The sequence below is a fragment of the Pristiophorus japonicus genome, chromosome 12 (genome assembly GCF_044704955.1).
Source record: "Pristiophorus japonicus isolate sPriJap1 chromosome 12, sPriJap1.hap1, whole genome shotgun sequence".
Classification (NCBI taxonomy): domain Eukaryota; kingdom Metazoa; phylum Chordata; class Chondrichthyes; family Pristiophoridae; genus Pristiophorus; species Pristiophorus japonicus.
This window is the reverse complement of record NC_091988.1, coordinates 77,789,414-77,814,328: the sequence shown is the minus strand read 5'-3', so window position 1 is coordinate 77,814,328 and position 24,915 is coordinate 77,789,414. Positions and strand designations below refer to the sequence as shown.

General features: G+C 46.7%; 1 protein-coding gene across 2 annotated transcripts in view; it reads right to left on the bottom strand.

The window, feature by feature from the left end:
* LOC139277349 (plexin-A1-like) overlaps positions 1-24,915 on the bottom strand; it is a 633,908-nt gene that overhangs the window by 243,322 nt on the left and 365,671 nt on the right. For both annotated transcript variants that reach the window (XM_070895706.1, XM_070895705.1), the window contains exon 9: positions 9,444-9,558. In XM_070895706.1, the coding sequence (XP_070751807.1) occupies positions 9,444-9,558 (115 nt within the window). The remainder of the gene's footprint in view (positions 1-9,443; positions 9,559-24,915) is intronic.

Genomic DNA, 24,915 nt, shown 5'->3' with positions numbered 1-24,915 from the left:
TCTTATGTTCTTAAAGCCAGGTTCCAATTACTCAGTTTGAAGGTGTAATGTATTTGTTTCATGGGTTCTTTGCTAAGAACAACTGGTTAGTTTATTAACAAAGGTTTAACAATCACACTACACATGACCAGTTCATCCACTAGGCTCACAACTGCATATCGCATCATGGATGACCTAGACCCAAGTGACTGGGGTTTTATTGAGGCTTGTGAACATCACGTGATTTTTTAAGCCACTCACAATGCAACAGCTCTACAACTATTTTAGTTGAAGACAATTAAATCAAGTGCCCCCTGATTAAAGGGCGGGGATACACCAAAGACTTTCAAACAAGTGCCCCCTTGTGTTTTTTTTTTTTGAGGGCACTAAAACACAAATTATACAAGTGCCCCCTGGCTAAACAGGGGGGGGGGGGGGGGTGTCACTAAAAACAGAACAATAAACAGATTAAACTTCAGACCAAACATTAAATTAAAATTTGGTTGTCGGGGGTGATGATGCACTCCAGTCCCTCCGGTGCCCACCTCTCATGGAAAGCCGCGAGTGTACCGGTAGACACCGCGTGCTCCATCTCCAGGGACACCCTGGCTTGGATGTAACCACGGAAGAGAGGCAGGCAGACGGGCTGAATGACTCCCTTGACCGCCCGCTGCCTGGACCGGCTGATGGCCCCCTTGGACATGCCCAGGAGTTCTACGAGGAGGCCTTCCAACCTGCCCACTCCCCTCCATACAGGGTGCCCAAAGATCAGGAGTGTGGGACTGAAGTGCAACCAGAATTTGAGCAGCCCCTTCAAATAATGGAACAGGGGCTGCAACCTCGTACATTCGATAAAAACATGGAACACGGACTCTTTCAGACTACAGAAATTGCAGGCGGCCTGGGAGCCCGTGAACCGACTTAAAAACTTATTGCATGGGACTGCTCCGTGCACCACCCTCCAGGCCAAGTCCCCAATAAATAGAGGGAGGACTCCCACGTAGAGTGCACTCCAACGGGGATCCCCGCCTCTTCCGGACGGCAAGATGGTATGCTATGGCATGTCCGGACGACAGACGAGGATGGCAAGGTAGAGTGTGTACAGGAGCAGCCCGTACAGGAAACCCCTCCGCGCAGAACTGAAAGGCACGGAGGGGATTTCCCCGAGGCGGCTCAAGTTGTGACGCGCCGGCTTCCGAGGGCGGTTTCGGGGCTTGGCGCCGATGAGGAATTTCATCCGGATGGGGGTCAGTTCGGACGGGATCAACCCACGTGCTTGAGCCTCCTCGACACATCCAACGGAGTCAGGGTCCAGCGCTGTTTTTAACGACTCGATGGCATTGGCCGCGCGCCGGACGTCAGCCCAGTTTAGGCGCCGTGCCAACACGTCTGGCGCCATCCAGCCCGCTCCTCCACATCAAGCAGGTCCCTGACCCTGGTCACCTCGCCAGCCACAGCCCTCTCGTCCGCCTGCCACCTAAAACCTCGGTCGTGGACGTACGGATTCCCGAGCAGCGGCTCCTGCAGGACAGGGGAGAGCTGCGCTTGGCGACGACTTTGTTTCAGACCCTGCTGAGTTCCTGGTAAAAGACAGGCAGCCCCTGGACGGCAGTCCTGATGCCTCCCAGGCTCACAAACAGGAGCTGCGTGTCGCAATTAAGGCTGTACTGCTGGCGGAAGAAATACATTGTCAGCGCACGCCACCTCGGAGGGGGCTCGACGTAAAGGTATCACTGCAGGTTTTGAAGACGGAAAGTTGCATACTGGGTGCTAACGTACACCAACGACTGACCACAACTCCCTAAGCGGGAGACTCAAGACCGTGGCAGAGACCCAGTGCTTCCTGTTGTTCCAGAAGAAGCCCACCAGCTTCTTCTGTATCTTGGCGACAAACGCAGGGGGAGGGGTCAAAATGACCAGCCGGTACCACAGCAAAGCGGCCACCAGCTGGTTTATGACTAGCGCTCGACCCCTGTAGGACAGCACTCGGAGCAGTCCTGTCCAGCGCCCTAGGCGAGCGGCAACCTTGGCCTCCAGCTCTTGCCAGTTTGCCGGCCAGGCTTCCTAGTCGGGGCTTAGGTAAGACTCCCAGATAGAGGAGATGGGTCATGCTCCAGGCAAAAGGCCTGAGCTCCTCCGGCAGGGAGTCCACCCGCCACTGACCCACCAGGAGTCCGGAACATTTCTCCCAGTTGATTCTGGCGGAGGATGCGGCCGAGTAAATCTCCTGGCACTCACGCATCCTCCGCAGGTCAACGGGATCCTCTACCGCGAGGAGCACGTCATCGGCGTAAGCCGAGAGGACGATCTCCACGCCCGGCTCTTGCAGAGCCAGTCCCGTCAACCTCGTCCGCAAGAGGCGCAGGAAAGGCTCCACGCAGATGGCATATAACTGGCATGGGGCATCCCTGGCACAGCCCGCTCTCAAAGCGAAGGGGCGCCATCAAAGACCTGTTAACCTTAATCAGACACTCCGCGGCGGCGTACAAAAGTCGTCCAGGCAACAAAATGCGTCCCGAACCCGAAAGCGCACAGAGTTCCAAACAGATACTTGTGATCCACCCTGTCGAACGCCTTCTCCTGGTCTAGGGAAAGGAAGGCGACCGGCAGACCAGCCTCCTCTACAAAACTGTAAGCATACTCACAGGTGCATACATTACAGAAGGGAAGACAAATTTTCTTGAAAATGTTCAACACCTTGCACTGATTTATTTTTCAAATTTTATTTCCTCCTTTTCCAGAGGCGAAGCTTCCAGTTGCCTGCCAAAGAGGGGCTTAGGTGATGGAATTATGGAGGAAGGATAACAAGTCTACACGGTTTAATTGTTGAACTGGAATGAGGCGCAGTGGAGAAAGAGAAATAATAACTCCAGCCAGTGCGGGAATGTCACAGCCTGCGAATGCCGATAATTGGTCGTAAGCACTGGTTAAGAGCGGAATTTATTAAAAGGGTTACCCTCCCCCACCCCTCCCCCGACCATTTGGCATGGCCCAAACGTGTGACATTAACCTTTGTTTGCGAGTTTAAAATACTCCCACAATCTGATTACAGCAGGATTTTATGGGCAATTAGTCACATCCACACAAAACCAGACAGGAAAGGGGGTGCCCCATTAACGTGGGCTGATTATTTACACGCTTGCTCTCCAATAACACCAAGATTGGGATTAATATCCACTCTTACCTTAGGATTCAGTGTTAGGGCCGCTAATGTTCAGAATTTCCTGACATGACCTCGGAAATTCGATGCAAAGTGGTCAGATTCGCAATAGATTCCAAACTAAGAGGGAATGTAGTAACAGGAGGCTATCCAGCCCCTCGAGCCTGTTCCGCTATTCAATGGGATCATGGCTGATCAGTATCTTAATCCTGTCTACCCGCCTTGGTTTCGTAACCCTTTAACCTAACAAATTTCAACAATCTCAGTTTTGAAATTTTCAATTGCGCTCTCAGCCTCAACAACCTTTTAGAGCGGGGAGAGAGTTCCCGATTTCCACTGCCCTTCGTGTGAAGAAGTGCTTCCTGACGTCACCCCGAAACGGCCTGGCTTTAATTTTAAGGTTGTACCTCCTTGTTCTGAACTCGGCCACCCCCGTTACCACGCCCACCAACACAGAGGGGCAAATTCAATTAGAACAAGTAGCTCAGAAATTGCAGAATGGGTTGTACAAGATGTACAAGAGGGCAGACAAATACAATAAGCTACAGTGCAGCCCAGACAGGTGCTGTTCTCACTCAAACATCCAAACACGCGCATTTCCACAACAGGCCACAGGATAATGGGCAGGAAAGAAAGAAAGACTTGCATTTCTATAGCGCCTTTCACGATCACCAGACATCTCAAAGCGCTTTACAGCCAATGAAGTACTTTTGGAATGTAGTAACTGCTGTAATGTGGGAAACGCGGCAGCCAATTTGCGCACAGCAAGCTCCCACAAACAGCAATGGGATAATGATCAGATAATCTGTCTTAGTGATGTTGATTGAGGGATAACACTGGGGATAACTCCCCTGCTCCTTGAAATAGTGCCATGGGATCTTTGATGTCGACCTGAAGGGGCAGACAGGACCTCTGTTTAACGTTTCATCCAAAAGATGGCACCTCCGACAGTGTAGCATTCCCTCAGCACTGCACTGTCAGCCTAGATTTATGTGCTCAAGAACCCACAACCTTCTGACTCAGAGGCGAGTGAGTGCTCCCCACTGAGCCTCAGCTGACACTGGGAGCAGGAACCCTGGCCGATTATCACCCTTCCCTCACTCAGGAGCATTAAAATCACTCTGAGCGTCCCTGCCTTTGCTCAGCTGTGACCAAGAATAGCGACCAATAGCTGCTATCCTTTCGGGTGGGGGAGATGGGGAGGATGCGGGGGATCATAACCAGCAGGCCACCAGAGGGAGCTCTCCACGTTCGTCCTCGTGCAAAGGCCCCAGGGATTCCTGGTGTCGAAATTCCGCACCGACACGGAGCAGATTACACATGACAAACCTCGGCTGCTCCTGCGACCCTGAAGATTATTGTTTCTCCCCACGTTCCAAGATTATCATAAAGGGTTGGCCTCTAACAGAGAGCCCGCTGATTAAATAGGAGCTTCAACCAGCTGGGCATGACACGCATCAAGACAAATGTGCCGAGGGTTGAATTACAATCGCTTCTATCCTTTGACTTGTGACTTGGTTTATGGCACGCTCATTAATGGAATGGCCATCAATAAATATACCGTGTCTAGGGATCGTTTTTTGCGGATGTGTTGATGTGAGCGTGGGGGTGGGGGAAGGATCTGAGATATTTTCAGGGGCTCACAGAAACACACACAGCCTTAAGATGGCAGAACATACCGGAGTTCACCAGTCAGGTGACCTGTTCCCTTTCTTATAATCAGTACTGGCTGCAGTGCCACAGGAATCCACAGGTGGAGCTATATATATTATAATTACTTCTTCATTAAGGAGGGAGAAGTGTAACAAAATAATCATCACACATAACTTGCATGGTTATAGGTAACAAAAGATATGAACTTATTTTGCCACATTTACAAATCGAGCAGAACCACTTGTTTTTTGTTTCAAAGAGGATACCGTCGCTTTTGAACAGAACCTTCCAAACATGGTGCCGAATTTAAACTCATTCGGGGCTGATCCCGAGGAAAGTTTTCCTCCAAGGGATGCTCTTTATTTCCATTTGAACTCTAACTTCAGACTGTTTGTCTGCCTGACTTGGACTCAGACTTAAATTCTGACTTTCTCTTGGATTTGTTTCCAGTACATTGGATGTAGGATATGCTACTGGTGTATCAAAACTATATGAGTCAGAAATAATTGAATCATTCCCACCTTCAACTACTTTCACTTCTGTAGGTAAAATATGATCAATGTGAACAAACCTAACCTGTCCATGATCAAACATCTTTACCAAATATGTGAGAGCACCACACATCTTCACCACTCTTCCTAGTAACCACTTTAACCATTTATGGTGATGGTTCTTCACTCTCACCTTCTGATTTAATTTCACACTTCTCTCTTTTACTCTACCTCTATCATGATTCTCTTTCTGTCTTAATTGTGTTTCTTATACGGAATGTGCCAAGTTTGGTTTTAACAATGAGAATCTGGTTCATGGCTGTCGTTTGAGTAACAACTCTGCTGGTGTTCTACCAGTAGTTGTGTGAGGAGTATTACGATATGTAATTAGAAAATTAGCCAATTTGTGGTCCAATGACAATTGTCGTTTCTTTGGATGTGGATCCAATATCTGTTTGATGAGAGCACATTTCACAATTTGTACAGTGCACTCTGCTGCACCATTTGAAGCAGAGTGGTATGGTGGAACCTTGGCATGTTTCACACCATTTTTGCTCGCGAACTGTGCAAATTCTTCTGAATGAAATTGTGATCCATTATAAAGAAACAATTTCTTCTGGGAGGCCAAATGAAGAAAATAAACTTTGCAAAATGTCTTATGTTTTACTTGTTATCTTTCACATTGGAAACACCTCGACCCACTTCGAATGGCTATCAATCACAATGAACAATTGTTGTCCTTCTAACTCAGCAAAATTGATATGTAGCCTTTGCCACACTCTGGGAGGCCATTTCCATGGCTGTAACGGTACTGATGGTGGGTTCTTGCTTACCGATTGACATGTCGTACACTGACTGACGATGTAGTCTATATCTTTATCAAGACCTGCGTGCAAAACTCTTGGTCAAGCACATTACCAGGTGCTGGTCATGGAGGTCTCCTAATAATTTGGACCTGAATTTATTTGGTATAACCACTCTTGCATCCCACGTGATACAATCTTTATTGACTGATCATTCATTCCTATGAATGAAGAATGGATGAATATCTTTGCCCGTTACCTGGTTTGGCCAGCTATTTGCAATATAATCATACACCATTGACATAACTGGTTTGGTTGCTCTACCAATCTCTTCAGCTGTGACTGGCAGTTCATCAATATATGAAAAATAGAACACTCTTCCCTATCGGGTGTAACTTGTGATGGGGAAGGCAATCTAGTCATAGCATCAGCACTACTGTGATCAGCTGATCGTCTGTATTCAATATCATATGTATGTGCTGACAAAATCAAAGCCCATCTCTGCATTCAGGCTGCAGCTAATGTTGGAACTGGGGACTTTGGATGAAGGATTGCTGTCAGGGGCTTATGGTCCGTAACGATAGTAAACTTATGACCATACAAGTATTTGTGGAACTTCTCGACCCCAAAATTTAATGCCAGCTTCCCTTTCAATTTGCGCATAATTACACTCACTGGCACTGAGAGTGCGTGAAACAAAAGCAATTAGTCTCTCCTCCCCACCACGTAGTACATGAGAGATCACTGCCCCAACTTCATACGGAGAGGCATCACATGCTAGCTTGATCTCCTTAGATACGTCATAGTGAGCCATCATGCTGCTCTCTACCAATTTGCTTTTACACTCCTTGAATGGTGTATCGCATTCTTCTGACCACTTCCAATGGACCTGTTTTTTCAATAGTTCATTCATGTAATATTGTAGCCAAATTTGGTAGGAATTGCCCATAATAGTTCAAAAGACTCAAAAATGATTGAAGTTTCGTGACATTCTTCGGAGTGGATGCATTTCTGATTGCATCCAGCTTTCCCTTGGTTGGATGTAAACCATGTTTGTCTACTCTGTACCCCAAGTACTCCACTGAGTTTTGAAATAACTCAAACTTGCGAGCAGACACTCGTACTCTGCTTCTCTAGCCGTTTGAGGACTTCATTCAATATGTTACTATGAATTTGCCTATTTGGTGCTGAAATTAGTATATCATCTAAATACCATACTACCCCTTCAATACCTTGCAAAATCTGGTTCATCACCCCTTGGAATATGGCAGGGGTGGAAGACACTCCAAATGGTAGCCTATTAAATTGATATAGGCCTAGATGAGTATTTATAGTCAAGCATGACTTGGACTCATCTAGTTCAAGCTGTAAGTAGGCATTCATAAGATCCAACTTTGAGAAGATCTGACCACCTGTCAGTATTGTTAACAAATCTTCTGCATTTGGCAATGTATTGGGGACATTACCCTCTATAACCTGGTTTACGGTTACTTTATAATCACCACACAATCTTACCTTACCATCGGACTTCGGTACAACAACAATGGGTGTAGCCCAATTACATAGATCTATCTTAGAAATAATGTTCTCAATCTTTAGTCTTTTGAGTTCTTGCTCAACTTTCTCCTCGAGTGCATATGGTATGGAACGTGGCTTGCAGTAAACCGATCAAGCATCCTTCTGTACCCTGACACTCGCCTTGAAGCCTTGGATTAGACTGTCTGTCTCGCAGAACACCTTCGGATAATTCTTGATGCAAATCTCATTTCAACACGAAAAATCTCACTCCAATCCAGCTTCAGTCATCCCAACCAATTTCTTCCTCGTAAGGCAGGCTTGTCTCCTGCCACTACTAATAGAGGAAAGCTCTGAACTTGATCCTTGTATTTCACTGGTACAGTGATACGACCTATCACAGGAATGTTCTCTCCCGAGTAGCCTCGCAGCTCTATCTTGGATTTCTCCAATGGGAAATCATGCAATTTGTCGAGGTATAGCAACTCCAGTATTACACTCACGGATGAACCAGTGTCGATTTCCATGAGTATCTTAGTTCCTGCAACAACTATGTGGGTTATGATACTTTTCGAATCGCTGATAGCTAATCTCATGCTCCTGATGTTTAGCTCTAAAATCTCCTCGTCCTGTTTTTCTTCCATGCTATGTAGTAGCTGGGGATTTCTACTCATAGCTTTGAAAGCTGGTTTACCTTTCAGTCGGCATGTCTTCGCAAGATGCCCAGTTTTCCTGCAGAAGAAACACTCTGCCTTCACATATGGACAACTTTGAGCAATGTGTTGTCCCAGGCACCGATAGCAGGACTTCAATGCTCTGTTACCTTTGCCAGTTTCTGAGACTTTGGGGCCCAACTGCCTTTTACTTTTAACCTGCAGGCGATTCACCTCGGTTGTCCGATGACTGAAAATAGTATGAAATTCTCGGGAATATTGGTCGGCCATGTTCATTGACATAGCTGTCTGACAAGCTAAATCAAAAGTCAAATTAGGAGTTGTCAATAACTTTCTTCTGATCGCATCATTTTTCATCCCACAAAGCGTTCACGCAATGCTCGGTCCTGAAAGTTTCCAAAATTACAGCGAATAGATAGCTTTTTTAATGCTACATTGTACTTACTGATATTTTCTTTGGTTAACTGATCTCGTATTCCGAAATGATAACTTTCAGCAATTTCCAGGGGCTCAGGGCTATAGTCTTGTCTGCTTAAGAGTCGTGTCCTTTGGCTTGCCAGGCACAAGCACATTTTTCAAGGTTTCAGACACCTCAGGCCCTGCTTCACTTAAGAAAATAGCCCTTTGTTATTCCAACACCACCTGGTTATGGTTTTCATCATTGGGGACTTCGATGATATTATTTGCGGTGAAAAACATTTCTAGCCGCTCCACATACGCTCTGAAACTTTTACGATCGCGTTGATACTCCCCAAACGCTCTATTATTCCTATAGGCGCAGCCATCTAGACTCTGGCAGTTCAAACAAGTGTGCTTGTAATTTTACCTCGGATTTGTAGCTGTTAATCAAAACAGAGAAGCTCTCAAAGTCTCTCTGTCTGCTGGCTGAATCCTGCACCAACAAAAATTTCAGCTTTTTTTCCCCGATAATCCCATCCTCATATTTTCAGGGGCTCACAGAAATACACAGCCTTAAGATGGCAGAACAGACTGCAACTCACCAGTCAGGTGACCTGTTCCCTTTATTATAAAACAGCACTAGCTGCAGTGCCACAGGTGGAGCTATATATATTACAGGATCCTACAATGCAAGGCTCGTGGGTTTAATACAGACAACAGGATCAAATCTACTTCCACGTCCTGTCACTGGGGGGGGAGGGGGGCTTACCTCTGACATGTTGACTCGACCCTCCTGAAAGGAGCAGTCCGCAGCGTTCTGAGTACAGACGTGTCGGTATTTACACCAGTGGCAGGGGAAGGAACCGTCGACACACGAGAGACAACTGGAAGAGAGGGGAAAGAGAGATCAGTAAACGGAGAGGTACAGGGGGAAAGAGCCAAGCTAAAAACCACATACGCACTCTCCATCCCGACTCGGGTCTAAAGTGAGTTACATCGAATGTACCGCTCAGTAAACAGGCCATTCGGCCCAACTGATCCGCGCCGTGTTTATGCTCCACACGAGCCTCCTCCCGCCCGTCTTCCTCACCCTATCATTTTTAATTGAGTTGCCCCTTTGGAGAGTGTAGTGCAATAGAAAAATCCAGGACACCTACATTAGCTTTCGGTTAAGCAACACCTCGATTTCAAAATCCTCTTCCTTATTTTCAAATCCCTCCATGGCCTCACCCTTCCCTATCTCTGTTATCTCCTCCAGCCACCTACCATCCCCCCACTCCTCACCGCAATGTCTGCGCTCCTATAATTCTGCACTCTTGAGCATCTGATTATAATCGCCCCACCATTGGTGGCTGTGCTTTCTGTTGCCTGGGCCCCAAGCTCTGGAACTCCCTGCCTAAACCTCTCCACCTCTCTATCTCAACCAACATCACTGAAACAGATTACCTGGTCATTATCACATTAGTGGGAGCTTGCTGTGCACAAATTGGCTGCTGCGTTTCCTACATTACAGCGGGGGCTACAGTTCGAAAAATATTTCATTAGCTGTAAAGCGCTTGGGAAGTCCTGAGGTCGTGAAAGGTGTTTTGTATTTGCAAGTTCTATCCATCTAACTTGAGAAGAGGAAATTAGAGGGGTGGGGGGCCCCAACACTTCTGTTTTGATATAGAACTTCAGGGAGCGGGTCCGTGGAGCAGAACTCCATGGGCCAGACAGACAGAAGTCTTCCCTGGATTCATTTCACCCTGTCCACCAAATGCTGATGGATTTTGCCTGATAACTTCACATTAACTGAAGAGATGACATCGATCAAACGAGAGCCACTTGACAGGAGCCATCAAAGCTGCTGTAGACGCATTAAGAGAGCAGGGTTTCATCACCACATGGTGTGGGTTTTAACCTTCAGACAGAGAGGGAGAGGGGTGGGCAGTTTATTAAGAGGAAGCTAAGATTTGACAGATGCTTTCTTGGCTGTCATCAGTGTTCTGTCTTTTTATCTTCACCCGTCCTTCTGTGCTCCTCTTTGTAACTACACCTCGAGAAAGGTTATTTAGTCTCATGATGCCGAAGCCAAACGGTTAACCAACGCCTCGATTTCAAAATTCTCATCCTTGTTTACATATTCCTCCATGGCCTTGCCCCTCCCTATGTCTGTAATCTCCTCCAGCCCCACAACCATCCGCCCCCCCCCCCCCCCCACCCCCGAGATGTCTGCGCTCCTCCAATCCTTCTCTCGAGCTTCCCTGATTATAATCACTCAACCATTGGCGGCCGTACCTTCTGTTACCCAGGCCCCAAGCTCTGAAATTCCCTCCCTAAACCTCTCCGCGCCTCGATCTCGCTCCTCCTTTAAACCTACCTCTTTGACCAAGCTTTTGGTCCCTTGGCCTAATTTCTACTTGTATGGTTCGGCATCAAAGTTATTTGTTTTGTCTTAATACACTCCTGTGAAGCGCCTTGGGACATTTTACTACGTTAAAAGCGCTATATAAATACAAGCTGTTGTTGTTGTTTCTTTCCCCACTCCATTGCTGGCCACTTGTTCAACAAATGGCTACGAAAGCGACGTGCTTCCTTCCGCCATCAATGGAAGTAAAAGTTCAGAGACTCCCATCCTAGAGCTCATCAGCTAAGCTTGGCTCAGTGCGAGTAGAACAAATTACATTTCAATCGTGCCTTTCACGACCTCAGGATGTGCCAAAGCAATTTACAGAGTATGAAATTCGTTTTTGAAGTGGACTCGCTGCTGTAATTTATGAAACGTGGCGGCCAATTTGCGCACAGCAAGCTCCTACAAACAGCAAGAGATAATGACCAGATAATCAATTTTTAGCAATGTTGATGGAGGGATAAATATTGGTCCAAGATACTTAACTCCTTCGAAATAATGCCTTGGGATCTTTTACATCTACCTGAGAGCAGACGAGGCCTCAGTTTAACGTCTCCTTCAAAAGATGGCACCTCCGACAATGCAGCACTCCCTCAGCACTGCACTGGAGTGTCAGCCTGGATTTTGTGCTCAAGTCTCTGGAGTGGGGTTTGACCCTATTGACCTTCTGACTCAGAGGCTACCCACTGAGCCACGGCTGACACTTCAGTTGCACTCTCCCCTCTGAGTCAAAAGATCGCGGGTTCAAACCCCACCCCAGAGTATCTAGACTGCACTCCCAATGACAATAACCTTGTAGTAAAAGGGGCATTTAGGGAAGAGTGACCATAATATAATTTAATTTTATTTTGCGTTTGAAAGTGATTTGGTTAAATCCATAACTAGGGTCTTAAATCTAAACGAAGCAAACTATGTAGTTATGAGGGGTGAGTTGGCTGATGTTGATTGGCAAACTACATTAAAAAGTATAATGGTAGACAAGCAAAGGATAGCATTTAAATAATTAATACATAATTTACAACAAATATACATTCCTTTAAGGCACAAAAACCCCATGGGAAAAGTGGTCCAACCATGGCTAACAAGTGAAGTTAAAGATAGTATAAGTTAAAGGAAGAGGCTTATAATGTTGCTAAAAAGAGCAGTCAGCCTTAGGATTGGGAGGATTTTAGAATTCAGCAAAGGAGGACCAAGAAATTGATAGAGAAAATAGAAAACGAGAGTAAACTAGCGAGAGACATAAAGAATGATTGTAAAATCTTTTACAGTTATGTGAAAAGTTAAATATTAGCAAAAGTAAGCATGAGTCCCTTACAGGCTGAGACAGGAGCAATTATAATGGGAGAATAAAAAACTGCAGAGAAATTAAACAAATACTTTGTGTCTGTCTTCATGGAAGATGATGCAAAAAATCTCCCGGAAATAGTGGAGAACCAAGGGCCTAGTGAGAATTAGTTTAAAAAAAAGTACTGGAGAAATGAATGAGACTGAAGGCTGATAAATCCCCTGGACCTGATGGCCGACATCCTAGGGTTTTGAAAGAGGTGGCCATAGAGATAGTAGATGCATTGGTTGTCATCTTCCAAAATGTCAGATTCTAGAACAGTTCCCGCAGATTGGAAGCGAATGTAACCCCACTATTTAAGAAAGGAGGGAGAGAGAAAACAGGGAACTACAGACCAGTTAGTCTGACATCAGTAGTGGGGAAAATGCTACAATCTATTTTTCAGGAGGTGGTTAACAGTGTACTTAGAAAATAATAATAGGATTGGGAAAAGTCAAAACCGATTTATGAAAGGGAAATCATGTTTGACAAATGTGTTAATTTTTTGTTGTTATAACTAGCAGAATAGATAAGAGGGAAATCAGTGGATATAGTGTATTTGGATTTTCAGAAGGCATTTGATAAGGTGCCACACAAGAGGTTATTAAACAAAATTAGGACTCATGGAATTGGGAGTAATATATTAGCATGGATTGAGGATTGGTTAACGGACAGAATAAAAAGTAGGAATAAACGGCTCATTTTTGGGTTGGCAAGCTGTAAATAGTGGGGTGCCGCAAGGATCAGTGCTTGGGCCTCTGCTATTCACAATCTAGATCAATGATTTGGATGAGGGGATCAAATGCAATATATCCGAGGTGGGAATGTAAGTTGTGATGAGGATGTAAAGAGGCTTCAAGTGGATATAGACAGGCTAAATGAGTGGGCAAGAACATGGAAAATGGAATATAATGTGGAGAAATGTGAAGTTACCCACTTTGGTAGGAAAAATAGAAAAGCAGATTATTTTTTAAATGGTGAGAGATTGGGAAATGTTGGTGTTCAGAGGGATCTGAGTGTCCTTGTATATGAATCCCTGAAAGGCAACATGCAGGTACAGCAAGCAATTAAAAAAGCAAATGTTGGCCTTTATTACAAGAGGATTTGAATACAGGAGTAAAGATGTCTCACTGCAATTATATAGGGCCCTGGTGAGACCACACCGAGAGTATTGTGTACATTTTTGATCTCCTTACCTAAGGAACGATAAACTTGCCACTGAGGGAGTGCAACAAAGGTTCGCCAGATTGATCCCTGTGATGAGGGGGGATTGTCCTATGACTAGAGCTTAGAAGAATGAGAGGTGATCTCATTAAAACATATAAAATTCTTACAGGGCTTGACAGGGTAGATGCAGAGAGGATGTTTACCCTGGCTGAGAAGTCTAGAACCATAGGTCACAGTCTCAGAATAAGGGGTTGGCCATTTAGGACTGAGATGAGGAGAAATTTCTTCACTCAGAGGGTGGTGAATCACTGGAATTCTCTACCTCAAAGGGTAGTGGAGGCTCAGTCGGTGAGTATATTCAAGGCAGAGATCGATAGATTTTTGGATATTACGGGAATCAAGGGATCGGGTGGGAAAGTGGAGTTGAGGTAGATGATCAGCCATGATCTTATTGAATGGCGGAGCAGGCTCGAGGGGTTGAATGGTCTGCTCCTGCTCCTATTTATGTTCTTATGTACTGAAGGAATGCTGTACTATCAGAAGTGCCATCTTCCAGATGAGATGTTAAACCGAGACCCTTGTCTGCCTGACAGTTCCAGTCAATGTCGGAGCCGGGGAGTTATCCCAGTGACCTGGCCATCATTCCACCCTGGTGGACAGGCTCTTCGGCTTCCAAGTGCATCACAGGCCAAGCCAACTCCTGTCTTCACCCGACATATACACCTTCAAACTGAGGCCAGCACGGTCAAACTGAAGTACTCCACCCCGTCTAGGACCAGCTAATTCAGCACAAACCAGTCATCTGAATGCAGGGTCCTTCTGGTCTTTAGGACTCCATACCACAACAGTACAACAACGACGTGTATTTACATACCACCTTTAACGTATGAAACGTCCCAAGACACTTCACAGGAGTCTTTTAAGAAAAATTTATAAATTTGACACCGAGCCAGATAAGAAGAAATTAGGGCAGGTGACCAAAAGCTTTGTCAATGAGGTAGGTTTTAAGGAGCGTCTTGAAGGAGGAAAGAGAGGTAGAGGGGCAGAGAATTCCAAAGCTTAGGGCCCAGGCAGCTGAAAGCACAGCCACCAATGGTTGAACAACTATAATCAAGGATGCTCAAGAGGGCAGAATTTGAGGAGCGCAGACACCTCGAGGGGGTTGTAGGGCTGGAGGGTGAATGGGACTTGATGCGAGTTAGGACACGGGCAGCTGAGTTTTAGATGACTTCTATTTACGTAGGGTGGAATGTGGGAGGCCAGCCAGGAGGGCATTGGAATAGTCAAATCTCAAGGTAACAAAGGCATGGATGAGGGCTTCAGCAGCGGATGAGCTGAGTCAAGGGCGGAAACGGAATAGCGCATCTACCGCGACTTCAGCAGTGGCAGAACCAGTTGGAGGATGGGGTCATGACCCTGCAGTGGTGACGCCAATGGGCCAGAGGGGAAGGGGGCACCATGACCCTTCCTCCCCTCCCAATTATTGAGGTTGGCCAACGAGGCTTTGGAAGGCCACCTCCATTTCGTTCCCGAGAACCTCAATTGACCACCTTGGGCCTCCAGGTTCAGTCAGCGAGTCCACTCAGATCCCCAGCTCGCACTATGAACCAGGTGAACCGGCATTGTCCAGTTCTCAGCTCGGACCCCATGATGCCAAGTCCGACAAATCTCAAGTTCGACTCTCCTCCTTTAAGACGTTTCTTTAAATCTACCTCTTTGACCGAGCTTTTGGTCACCTGCCCTAATATCTCATGTGGCTCGGTGTCAATTCTTTGTTTAATAATGCTCCCGTGAAGCGCCCTGGCTGCTATATAAATGCAAATTGTTTTTGTTGACCCCACCACCGCGCAAGTCCCAAGAAACTCAGCAACAACCGGCTGCAATTGTGCAGTGCCCCCTTACACATCTGAACGTCACGCAGCGCTCCAGCGCAAGGGATCGGAACGAGCTTCCAATGGCACCCTTGCACCACCGCCCCTAGTACAGGGGGCACTGAGCTCTCTATCCCTTCCAGTCATTGACATGCGCTGAATCCGCTCACCAGACAAACGAGCCTCGACTCAGGCGGAGGTTCGGCAGCTGGCAAGACCCTTGCCAACGCCCACTTGTTAAATGAGAGGCCACTTTCTGCCAAAACTGCTCTCCCACTGACAACCTGTGCGGAGAGAGCGACTGGCTCAGCAGCCAAACCCAAACTGACATCATGCACTTGGCAAGGCCGCAAGAGCCCCATTAGCTAATTTGACGATAATTGTAATGGGAACACGCTGCCAAGGAATAAATCCTATTGACAGTGTTGGCGTGGTGTCCAGCGAGAGTGAGGGGCTGTAGCCAAAAAAAAAGAAAAATCAGAGCAATTTCCTCTCTTCAGTTTTTCTACCGCACTCGAGTGCCAGAAACCAATCAAGAGAGTGACTTCTCCAAAGGCCAGAGAACTCGGGGAGGCTTGACCCGAATCATCGTTCGCCAAATTGACAACGAGCGGCTTTCAAACCTCTTTGTAATCTCGATGTTACCTCACTTTACAATGTGCATCTTTGTTTTGTTAAACTGCTCTTATCGTGTCTGAAAAATAGCTCATGTCCTTGGCACAACAATACAATTTTTTTTTTTAAGTTTCAAACCAGGTAAGCTTTAAGCCACAAAGCTTGAAGGGGTTTGGGGAGGGCTAACAAGGAAAGGGAATACACATTAAATGGTAGGACACTGAGCAGTGTAGAGGAACAAAGGGACCTTGGAGTGCATGTCCACAGATCCCTGAAGGTAGCAGGCCAGGTAGATAAGGTGGTTAAGGCATACGGAATGCTTGCCTTTATTAGCCGAGGCATAGAATACAAGAGCAGGGAGGTTATACTTCAACTGTATAAAACACTAGTTAGGCCGCAGCTGGAGTACTGCATGCAGTTCTGATCACCACATTACAAGAAAGATATGATTGCACTAGAGAGGGTACAGAGGAGATTTACGAGGATGTTGCCTGGACACGAGAATTTTAGCTATCAGGAAAAGATTGGATGGGCTGGGTCTGTTTTCTTTGGAACAGAGGAGGCTGAGGGGAGACCTTAGTAAGGTATATAAAATTATAGAGTGGATAGGAGAGACCTATTTCCCTCAGCAGAGGGGTCAAGAACCAGGAGGCATAGATTTGAAGTAATTGGTAGGAGGTTTAGAGGGGATTTGAGGGGAAATTTCTTCACCCAGAGGGTTTGGGGGGTGGGGGGATTGGGGGGGGGAAAAAGAATGGTAAAAGCAGAAACCCTCACCACATTTAAAAAGTACTTGGATATGCACTTAAAGTGCCGTAACCGACAGGGCTACGGACCAAGTGCTAGAAAGTGGGATTAGGCTGGATAGTTCTTTGCCGGCTGGCACGGACACGATGGGCCGAAATGGCCTCCTTCTGTGCTGTAAATTTCTATGATTCGATGAAGCAGTCGTCAAAACTGCAGTTGGGGATGGATTGGGGTTTCCAGGAAAGGAAAGAAAGACTTGCATTTATATAGCGTCTTTCATGACCACCGGATGTCCCAAAACACTTTACAGCCAATGAAGTACTTTTTGAAGTGTGGGGAATGCAGCAGCCATTTTGCGCACAGCAAGCTCCCACAAACAGCAATGTGATAATGACCAAATAATCTGTTTTTGGTTATGTTGATTGAGGATAAATATTGGCCCTGGGTACCGGGGATAACTCCCCTGCTCTTCTTCAAAATAGTGTCATGGGATCTTTTACATCCAGCTGAGGGGGCAGACAGGGACTCGTATCATACATTACAACAGTGACTACACTTCAAAAAGTAATTCATTGGCTGTATAGCGTTTGTGACATCCTGAGGTCGTGAAAGATGCTATATAAATGCAAGTCTTTTTTTCTTTCTAAATTACCCACAAAACTCAGTTACAGCACAGAAACTGCTCCGTGTCGGTGTTTATGCTCCACACGAGCCTCCTCCTACCTTCTTCAGCTAACCCTATCAACATATCCTTCTATTCCTTTCTCCCTCATGTGCTTATCCAGCTTCCCCTTAAATGCATCTGCGCTATTCAACTCAACCAATCCCGGTAGTAGAGAGTTCGTTCCACATTCTCACCACTTTCTGGGTAAAAAGTTTCTCCTGAATTCTCTGTTGGATTTTTTGGTGACGATCTTATATTGATAGCCCCGAGTTCTGGTCTTAGCCACAAGTGGAAACATTTTCTCCACGTCAACCCTGTCTAACCCTTTCATAATTTTGATCAATAGAACATTTTTTTTTAGATCTTACAAAATGCGAGTACAGTCGGGCTGCTATGATTGACGTCAGTACCCCAGGAGTAGGGATGGTACAATAAGCTGGGGTTCCGGTTCCTGATTGTTAGCCAGTGCATAGGGATCAGGTTCAGGCCCAGCTGTGATGCCTGCTACAGTGGAATTGCCAGCAGACACCCATCTTCTAGGTTCTCAAACAAAAAAAAAAAGAGTAGGCGTGGCACCAGAAGATGTGACCATACTACAACATAAACATGCATTTAGATAGCACCTTTAATAGAGTAAAACATCCCAAGGCATTTCACAGGCGCAATTATCAAACAAAATTTAACACCGAGCCACATAGCTTGATCAAAGAGGTAGGTTTTAAAGGAGCGCCTTAAAGGAGGAGAGTGCGGCAGCGAGGTTTAGGGAGGGAATTCCAGAGCTTAGGACCCAGGCAGCTTAAGGCACGGCCGCCAATGATGGAGCGATGAATATTCGGGATTTGAAAGAGGACCAGATTTGGAGGAGCACCGATATTTTGGGCTGGAGAAGGGAGGGGGTGAAGCCATGTAGGGATGAGAATTTTAAAAATTAGAGCATTGCCAGACTGGAGCCAATGTAGATCAGCGAGCAAAGGGCCGTCATTGCCTTCAGGAGAGAAGGGGCAACAAAACCGGGGCGGGGGGAAACAAATATGAAGCTACGCTTCCCGATGGCAGCACAGGTTGCTTGGCAACCAGGGTGCCGACAGATAAAAAGGTGTGCAGATAAGCACCAAGAGCAACAATCAGTAAAAGTTATCCAGGGGAGTTGTTAATTATTCCTAACCTCGGGCAAAAAAGAAGAGAAAATGTATATTTCAAAAGGAACTTTAACATCTTAAAAGCAATTAGTTTGTGCTTCTAATCTCCGAAGCCTCCGATTACACGCCGTATTTTCACAATATGCCATACCGGATGACAGAATTACTGCCGAGAGCTCAAACTGTCCTTAAATAATATTCTCTCTTTCAATCATCGCCATCCCGATTAAGTATCAGAGACCATTATATCCAGCAAGACATACACTTGATGTTTTTTTTGAAATAGGAAGCTAGGTTGTTTATTAACATGATAAAAAGATGTTAATTGGTGGTTCATTAATATGCAAATGTATTTCATTCTTAATAGCGGATGTTAATTAAGACAGCATCCTGGTTATCAGTATGCAAAGAAACCTGTTTTTTTTAAATACATAAACAAATCATATTTTTCTGCCAAATTTCTTTCTCTCTTGCTCGGATGCAACAACTCACCCACAGTTGTCAGAAGAACCAAAGGCGAAAGGAGGAAAAACTTTTTTTTTTTAAAACGCAGCGAGTGGTTAGGATCTGGAATGCACTGCCTGGGAAGGGTGGTGGAGACAGACTCAATTGTAGCTTTCAAAAGGGAGTTGGATAAGTACCTGCAGGAAAAGAGAATTTTCAGGGCCATGGGGAAAGGGTGGGGGGAGTGGGACTAGCTGAAGTGCTCTTGCAGAGAGCTGGCATGGACTCGACAGGCCAAAAGACCTCCTTCCATGCTGGAACCATTATCGGATTCTATTATCACATTGCTGTTTTGGGAGCTTGCTGTGCACAAATTAGCTGGCAGCGTTTCCCACATTACAACAGTGGCCACACTTCATTGGCTGTAAAGCGCTTTGAGACGTTCGGGGCAGTTAAGGGCCACATTTGTGTGGGACTGGAGTCACCAAAGGCCCATACCAGGTAAGGACAGCAGGTTTCTTTCCCTAATGGACATTAGTGAACCTTTTTTTTTTTAATGACAATCCAGCAGCTTCAGTCATTTCAATTGCTGCCAGCTGAAGACCAGATTCTGGTTTTAATGGAATTTTAAAGTGTCAGCTGTGGCTCAGTGGGCAGCCTCTAAGTCAGAAGGTTGTGGGTTCAAGTCCCACTCCAGAGAAAAAAAAAATCTAGGCTGACACTCCAGTGCAGTGCTGAGGAAGCGCTGCACTGTCAGAGGTGCTGTCTTCAGATGAGATGTTAAACCGAGACCCCCTCTGCTCTCTCATGTGAATGTAAAAGATCCTACGGCACTATATCGAAGAAGAGCAGGGGAGTTATCCCTGGTGTCCTGGGCCAATATTTATCCCTCAATCAACCTAACAAAAACAGCTGATCTGGTCATCATCACATTGCTGTTTGTGGGACCTTGCTGTGCGTAAATTGGCTGTCGCGTTTCCCACACTCCAAAAAAGTACTTCATTGGCTGTAAAGCGCTTTGAGATGTCTGGTGGTCATGAAAGGAGCAATATAAATGCAAGTCTTTATTTATTTTAAAATTTTCAAATGGACCATGGTGGGATTTGAACTCACGATCTCTGCATGGTTAGTTCAGGCTCCAGGTTTACTGGTTCCATGACACGACTGCACCGGTTTCTAATATAAACAACCCGGTCTGAACACCGCCCAGGGTCATCTTTCACTTGGATTTTACCAATTTACCAGTTTTCCAGACTGCGGGAGTCGGGAGTGAGAGGGCGGGAGGGCGGGAGGTCGTTGTGGAGTCGCTCTCCCGGGAGCGGACCCCGATTAAACCAGCAGGGAAAAGGGAACTGAAAGGGGAACCCGGGTGGAGGGGCTGGGGAGGTGGGTGGGAGTGCAGAGGGACCAAGTCCCAGGACGGCTGCAAGAAGCGGAGCACAAGTCAGTGCAGATCATGTGCGCTCCAAAGATGCCCAAAAATAACTTCAAACGGGTTTGCACCAGTGTCATCTGGCCCAATGTTCCAGTTCGCTTTTTGATGTAAATTAACCAAGCGGTTCAGACTGTCAGACTCGATTAAACCATGAGTTACATCAAAGACGGAGGAGCTGAGCAGTAAAATGCGTGTCATTGAAGCGTTACCAAACAAGCTTACGTCGTTGTTCAAATACTCCATTTATTTTGTATATTATGAAAGCTCGCGGACTAAACCGGGAGGATGAGACTTTTTCCCCCCCAAGAGGTTCACGAAAGATTAAGATGTCCGCAGAGGGATAACAGAGCAGGAAACATAACCTCAATCCCCCCTACCCCCAGACAGATCCAATCACCCGTTTATCCAACCTCTCTGGAAAGTCACGTTGCAAACAATGCCACGTCCCTAAGAGAGCAGAGAGAGCGAGCGCGCGCGCAGAGAGAGAGAGCGCGCAGAGAGAGAGCGAGCGCGCGCAGAGAGAGAGAGCGAGCGAGCGCGCGCAGAGAGAGAGAGCGAGCGCGCGCAGAGAGAGAGAGCGAGCGCGCGCAGAGAGAGAGAGCGAGCGCGCGCAGAGAGAGAGAGCGAGAGCGCGCAGAGAGAGAGAGCGCGCGCGCAGAGAGAGAGAGCGCGCGCTGAGAGAGAGAGAGAGCGCGCTGAGAGAGAGAGAGAGAGCGCGCAGAGAGAGAGAGAGAGAGCGCGCAGAGAGAGAGAGAGAGAGCGCGCAGAGAGAGAGAGAGAGAGCGCGCAGAGAGAGAGAGAGCGCGCAGAGAGAGAGAGAGAGAGCGCGCAGAGAGAGAGAGAGAGCGCGCGCAGAGAGAGAGAGAGAGAGCGCGCAGAGAGAGAGAGAGAGCGCGCGCAGAGAGAGAGAGAGAGAGCGCGCAGAGAGAGAGAGAGAGAGCGCGCAGAGAGAGAGAGAGAGCGCGCAGAGAGAGAGAGAGAGCGCGCAGAGAGAGAGAGAGCGCGCGCAGAGAGAGAGAGAGCGCGCGCAGAGAGAGAGAGAGAGCGCGCAGAGAGAGAGAGAGAGCGCGCAGAGAGAGAGAGAGAGCGCGCAGAGAGAGAGAGAGAGCGCGCAGAGAGAGAGAGAGAGCGCGCAGAGAGAGAGAGAGAGCGCGCAGAGAGAGAGAGAGAGCGCGCAGAGAGAGAGAGAGAGCGCGCAGAGAGAGAGAGAGAGCGCGCAGAGAGAGAGAGAGAGCGCGCAGAGAGAGAGAGAGAGAGCGCAGAGAGAGAGAGAGAGCGCGCAGAGAGAGAGAGAGAGAGCGCGCAGAGAGAGAGAGAGAGAGCGCGCAGAGAGAGAGAGAGAGAGCGCGCAGAGAGAGAGAGAGAGAGAGAGCGCGCAGAGAGAGAGAGAGAGAGAGAGCGCGCAGAGAGAGAGAGAGAGAGGAGAGTAGAGTAGAGAGAGAAGAGAGTAGAGAGAGAAGAGAGGAGAGAGAGGAGAGAGAGGAGAGAGAGGAGAGAGAGGAGAGAGAGGAGAGAGAGGAGAGAGAGAGGTGAGTGAAAACGAATCATCAAGAAAGATGAAGAGAAAGAACAAGTGAAAGAGAGAAGCAGAGGGGCCTGAACACACAATAAAATCAGGATCACCAGAAAGAAACGCCACCCCCGAGACCAAAGTGCTTTACTGGCAGGCAGCAAGGCAGAGACGAGAGTGCACAAGCCGCTATGTTGTACACATGGATGGTGTGTCACCCTGGGAAACCCCTGCTGCTTGCAACTACAGTCCGCTAAACTTCAGTCACAGCCGTACTCCTGCCCACTGCAGCCGAGGAGACACGGCATTTACTTGTACTGCATTTATTTCGGGAACAGTTGGGTATTTTGGGGTGGTTCCTCTGAACACAGAGTGTACTTCCACCGGCTATCAGCACCCAGTGCTCCCCTCTCCCGATTGCACTCAGATATAATCGACCGATCCCTTTGCTGCATTGTAAAGAGCAAGATCGACTGCTTTTAGCGTTTAACTGTTTCCATTCCCTTACTGCGTGCGTTCATATTTTCCAATAGCCCAGCTAGTCTCCCGAGGCACTGTACATGGTGAGTGAAGACTTTCAGATCAAGTGGAGGATGAAATAAATGTATTCCATTCAATCTCTCCTTAACCTTCTCTGCGCGAAGATCATCAATCCCAAATCTCCAAAGAAAAAAAGACTTGCATTTATATAGGATCTTTCACAATCACCAAACATCCCAAAGCGCTTTACAGCCAATGAAGTACCTTTTTGTCTGTAGTCAAGTTATAATGTAGGAAACACAGCAGCCAACTTGCGCACAGCAAGCTTCCACAAACAGCAATGTGATAATGACCAGATAATCTGTTTTAGTGATGTTGATTGAAGGATAAATATTGGCCAGGACACCGGGGATAACTCCCCTGCTATTATTCTAAATAACGCCATGGGATCTTTTACATCCACCTGAGAGAGCAGACGGGGCCTCGGTTTAACATCTCATCCGAAAGACGGCACCTCTGACAGTGCAGCGCTCCCTCAGCACTGGACTGGAGTGTCAGCCTAGATTTTTGTGCTCAAGTCTCTGGAGTGGGACTTGGACCCACAACCTTCTGACTCAGAGGCGAGAGTGCTGCCCACTGAGCCACAGCTGACACAACCAGGAGGGAATGAGTGGTCCTGGGGTGTGCAGACATAATTCATTCTCCATTTTAAAACCATACCTTCTGTCCTTAGTTATATTTCTCATAACTTCCCAGAGCGACATCTATAATGCAAACGATGTCAATGTGTCGCGCTGCAATGAGACTGTCCCATTAATGGTAACTGTAGCACCTCCAGTGAAGAAAGAGTGTAATTGCAGCGTGACACAGGCACTTTCCCATTATAAATGTGGACATAGGAACGTGACGGGAAAAAGTCACTGGAAGTTGGCACAGATGGAAGACAATGGGCTGTAAATGGCGGCTTTCTGGGTGTGTACGATGTGCACACGCACCCGAAGAGGCCTCGCAAATGGCGATGCTCATAGCCAAGAACTGGCATTCGCGATCTGTCAAAATGTCTTTTGACGGATTGTACGCATCCCCGGGAGAAGGACATTCGCATGCTATTTGCCAACTCAAGCCCAGCGAATGTCTTTTAAACTCTTACGCCTGGTGAAAGCAGGTGTATAGCCTACTTTTACCAGCGTAAGAGTTTTAAGACATCGGAAAAGTTACATTTTATCACTAATTTTTATATTAAAAACCCTGTCCATTAAGGTAAATTTATTTTTAACCCTATTAAAACATTTTAAAATATTTCAAAATAATTTTTTTGTAAAACATTTAATTACATTTCTATTGATTTTAAATGTGTGAGGTTTTTTTAAATTTATTGTGTTGTGTTTCTGTGTTTAGGGGGGTATTCTCATTGATAGTAATGGGTGCTTGTACAAACGGAACTCACCATTATCATCAATGAGAAAACTCCATGTTCATTGGTGGTCCAGGCCCACATGATCCCAGGTTGCGCTTATGTTCCCTGGGATGCATGAACCCATACACTGGGCTGTGAATGGAGGCCTCAGACCACAAGTCTATGTCCTTCCGGGACCACCAGGTACTTTCGGAAAAAATATTTCGGTCAGAGGCGTCCGCCCGCAGAAAGCCTCCGACCGCAATTTTCAGTCCAATTCTTATATATGTATATCAATATACAGTGAACCCTGTAAATTATGGACACCATAGGGACTGTCTTTTTTAGCAGGTGCCCTTATTTTCAAAATAGTCATTGTATGAAAGAAAAAGACTTGCATTTATATAGCACCTTTCAAGACTTTTGTTTTATCCGCTCACGGGAGCTGGGTGTCGCTGGCAAGGCCGGCATTTATTGCCCATCGCTCGTTGCCCTCGAGAAGGTGCTGGTGAGCTGCCTCTTGAACCGCTGCAGTCCATGTGGTGAAAATGCTCCATTGGTACAACTGAGTGGCTCGCTAGGCCATTTCAGGGGGCAGTTAAGAGTCAACCACATATAGGCCAGACCAGTTAAGGGTGGCAGATTTCCTTCCCTAAAGGGCATTAGTGAACCAGATGGGTTGTTCTAACAATCCCATAGTTTCATGGTCACCATTACAGAAAGCAGCTTTTTTTTAAAATTTCAGATTTATTCCCGTGGTGAGATTTGAACTCGTCTCTCTGGATCATTCGTCCAGGCCTCTGGATTACTGGTCCAGTAACATAACCACTCTCAATAAGCATCCGATTTTTGCAGGTGGCAGTTTATATGGGTTTCGCTGTATATTCACAGTGTCAGCTGTGTCTCAGTGGGTAGCACACTTGCCTTGGAGTCAGAAGGTTGTGGGTTCCAGAACCACTCCAGGGACTTGAGCACATAAATCTAGGCTGACACTCCAGTGCATTGCTGAGGGAGCGCTGCACTGTCGGAGATGCCATCTTTTGGATGAGATGTTAAACCG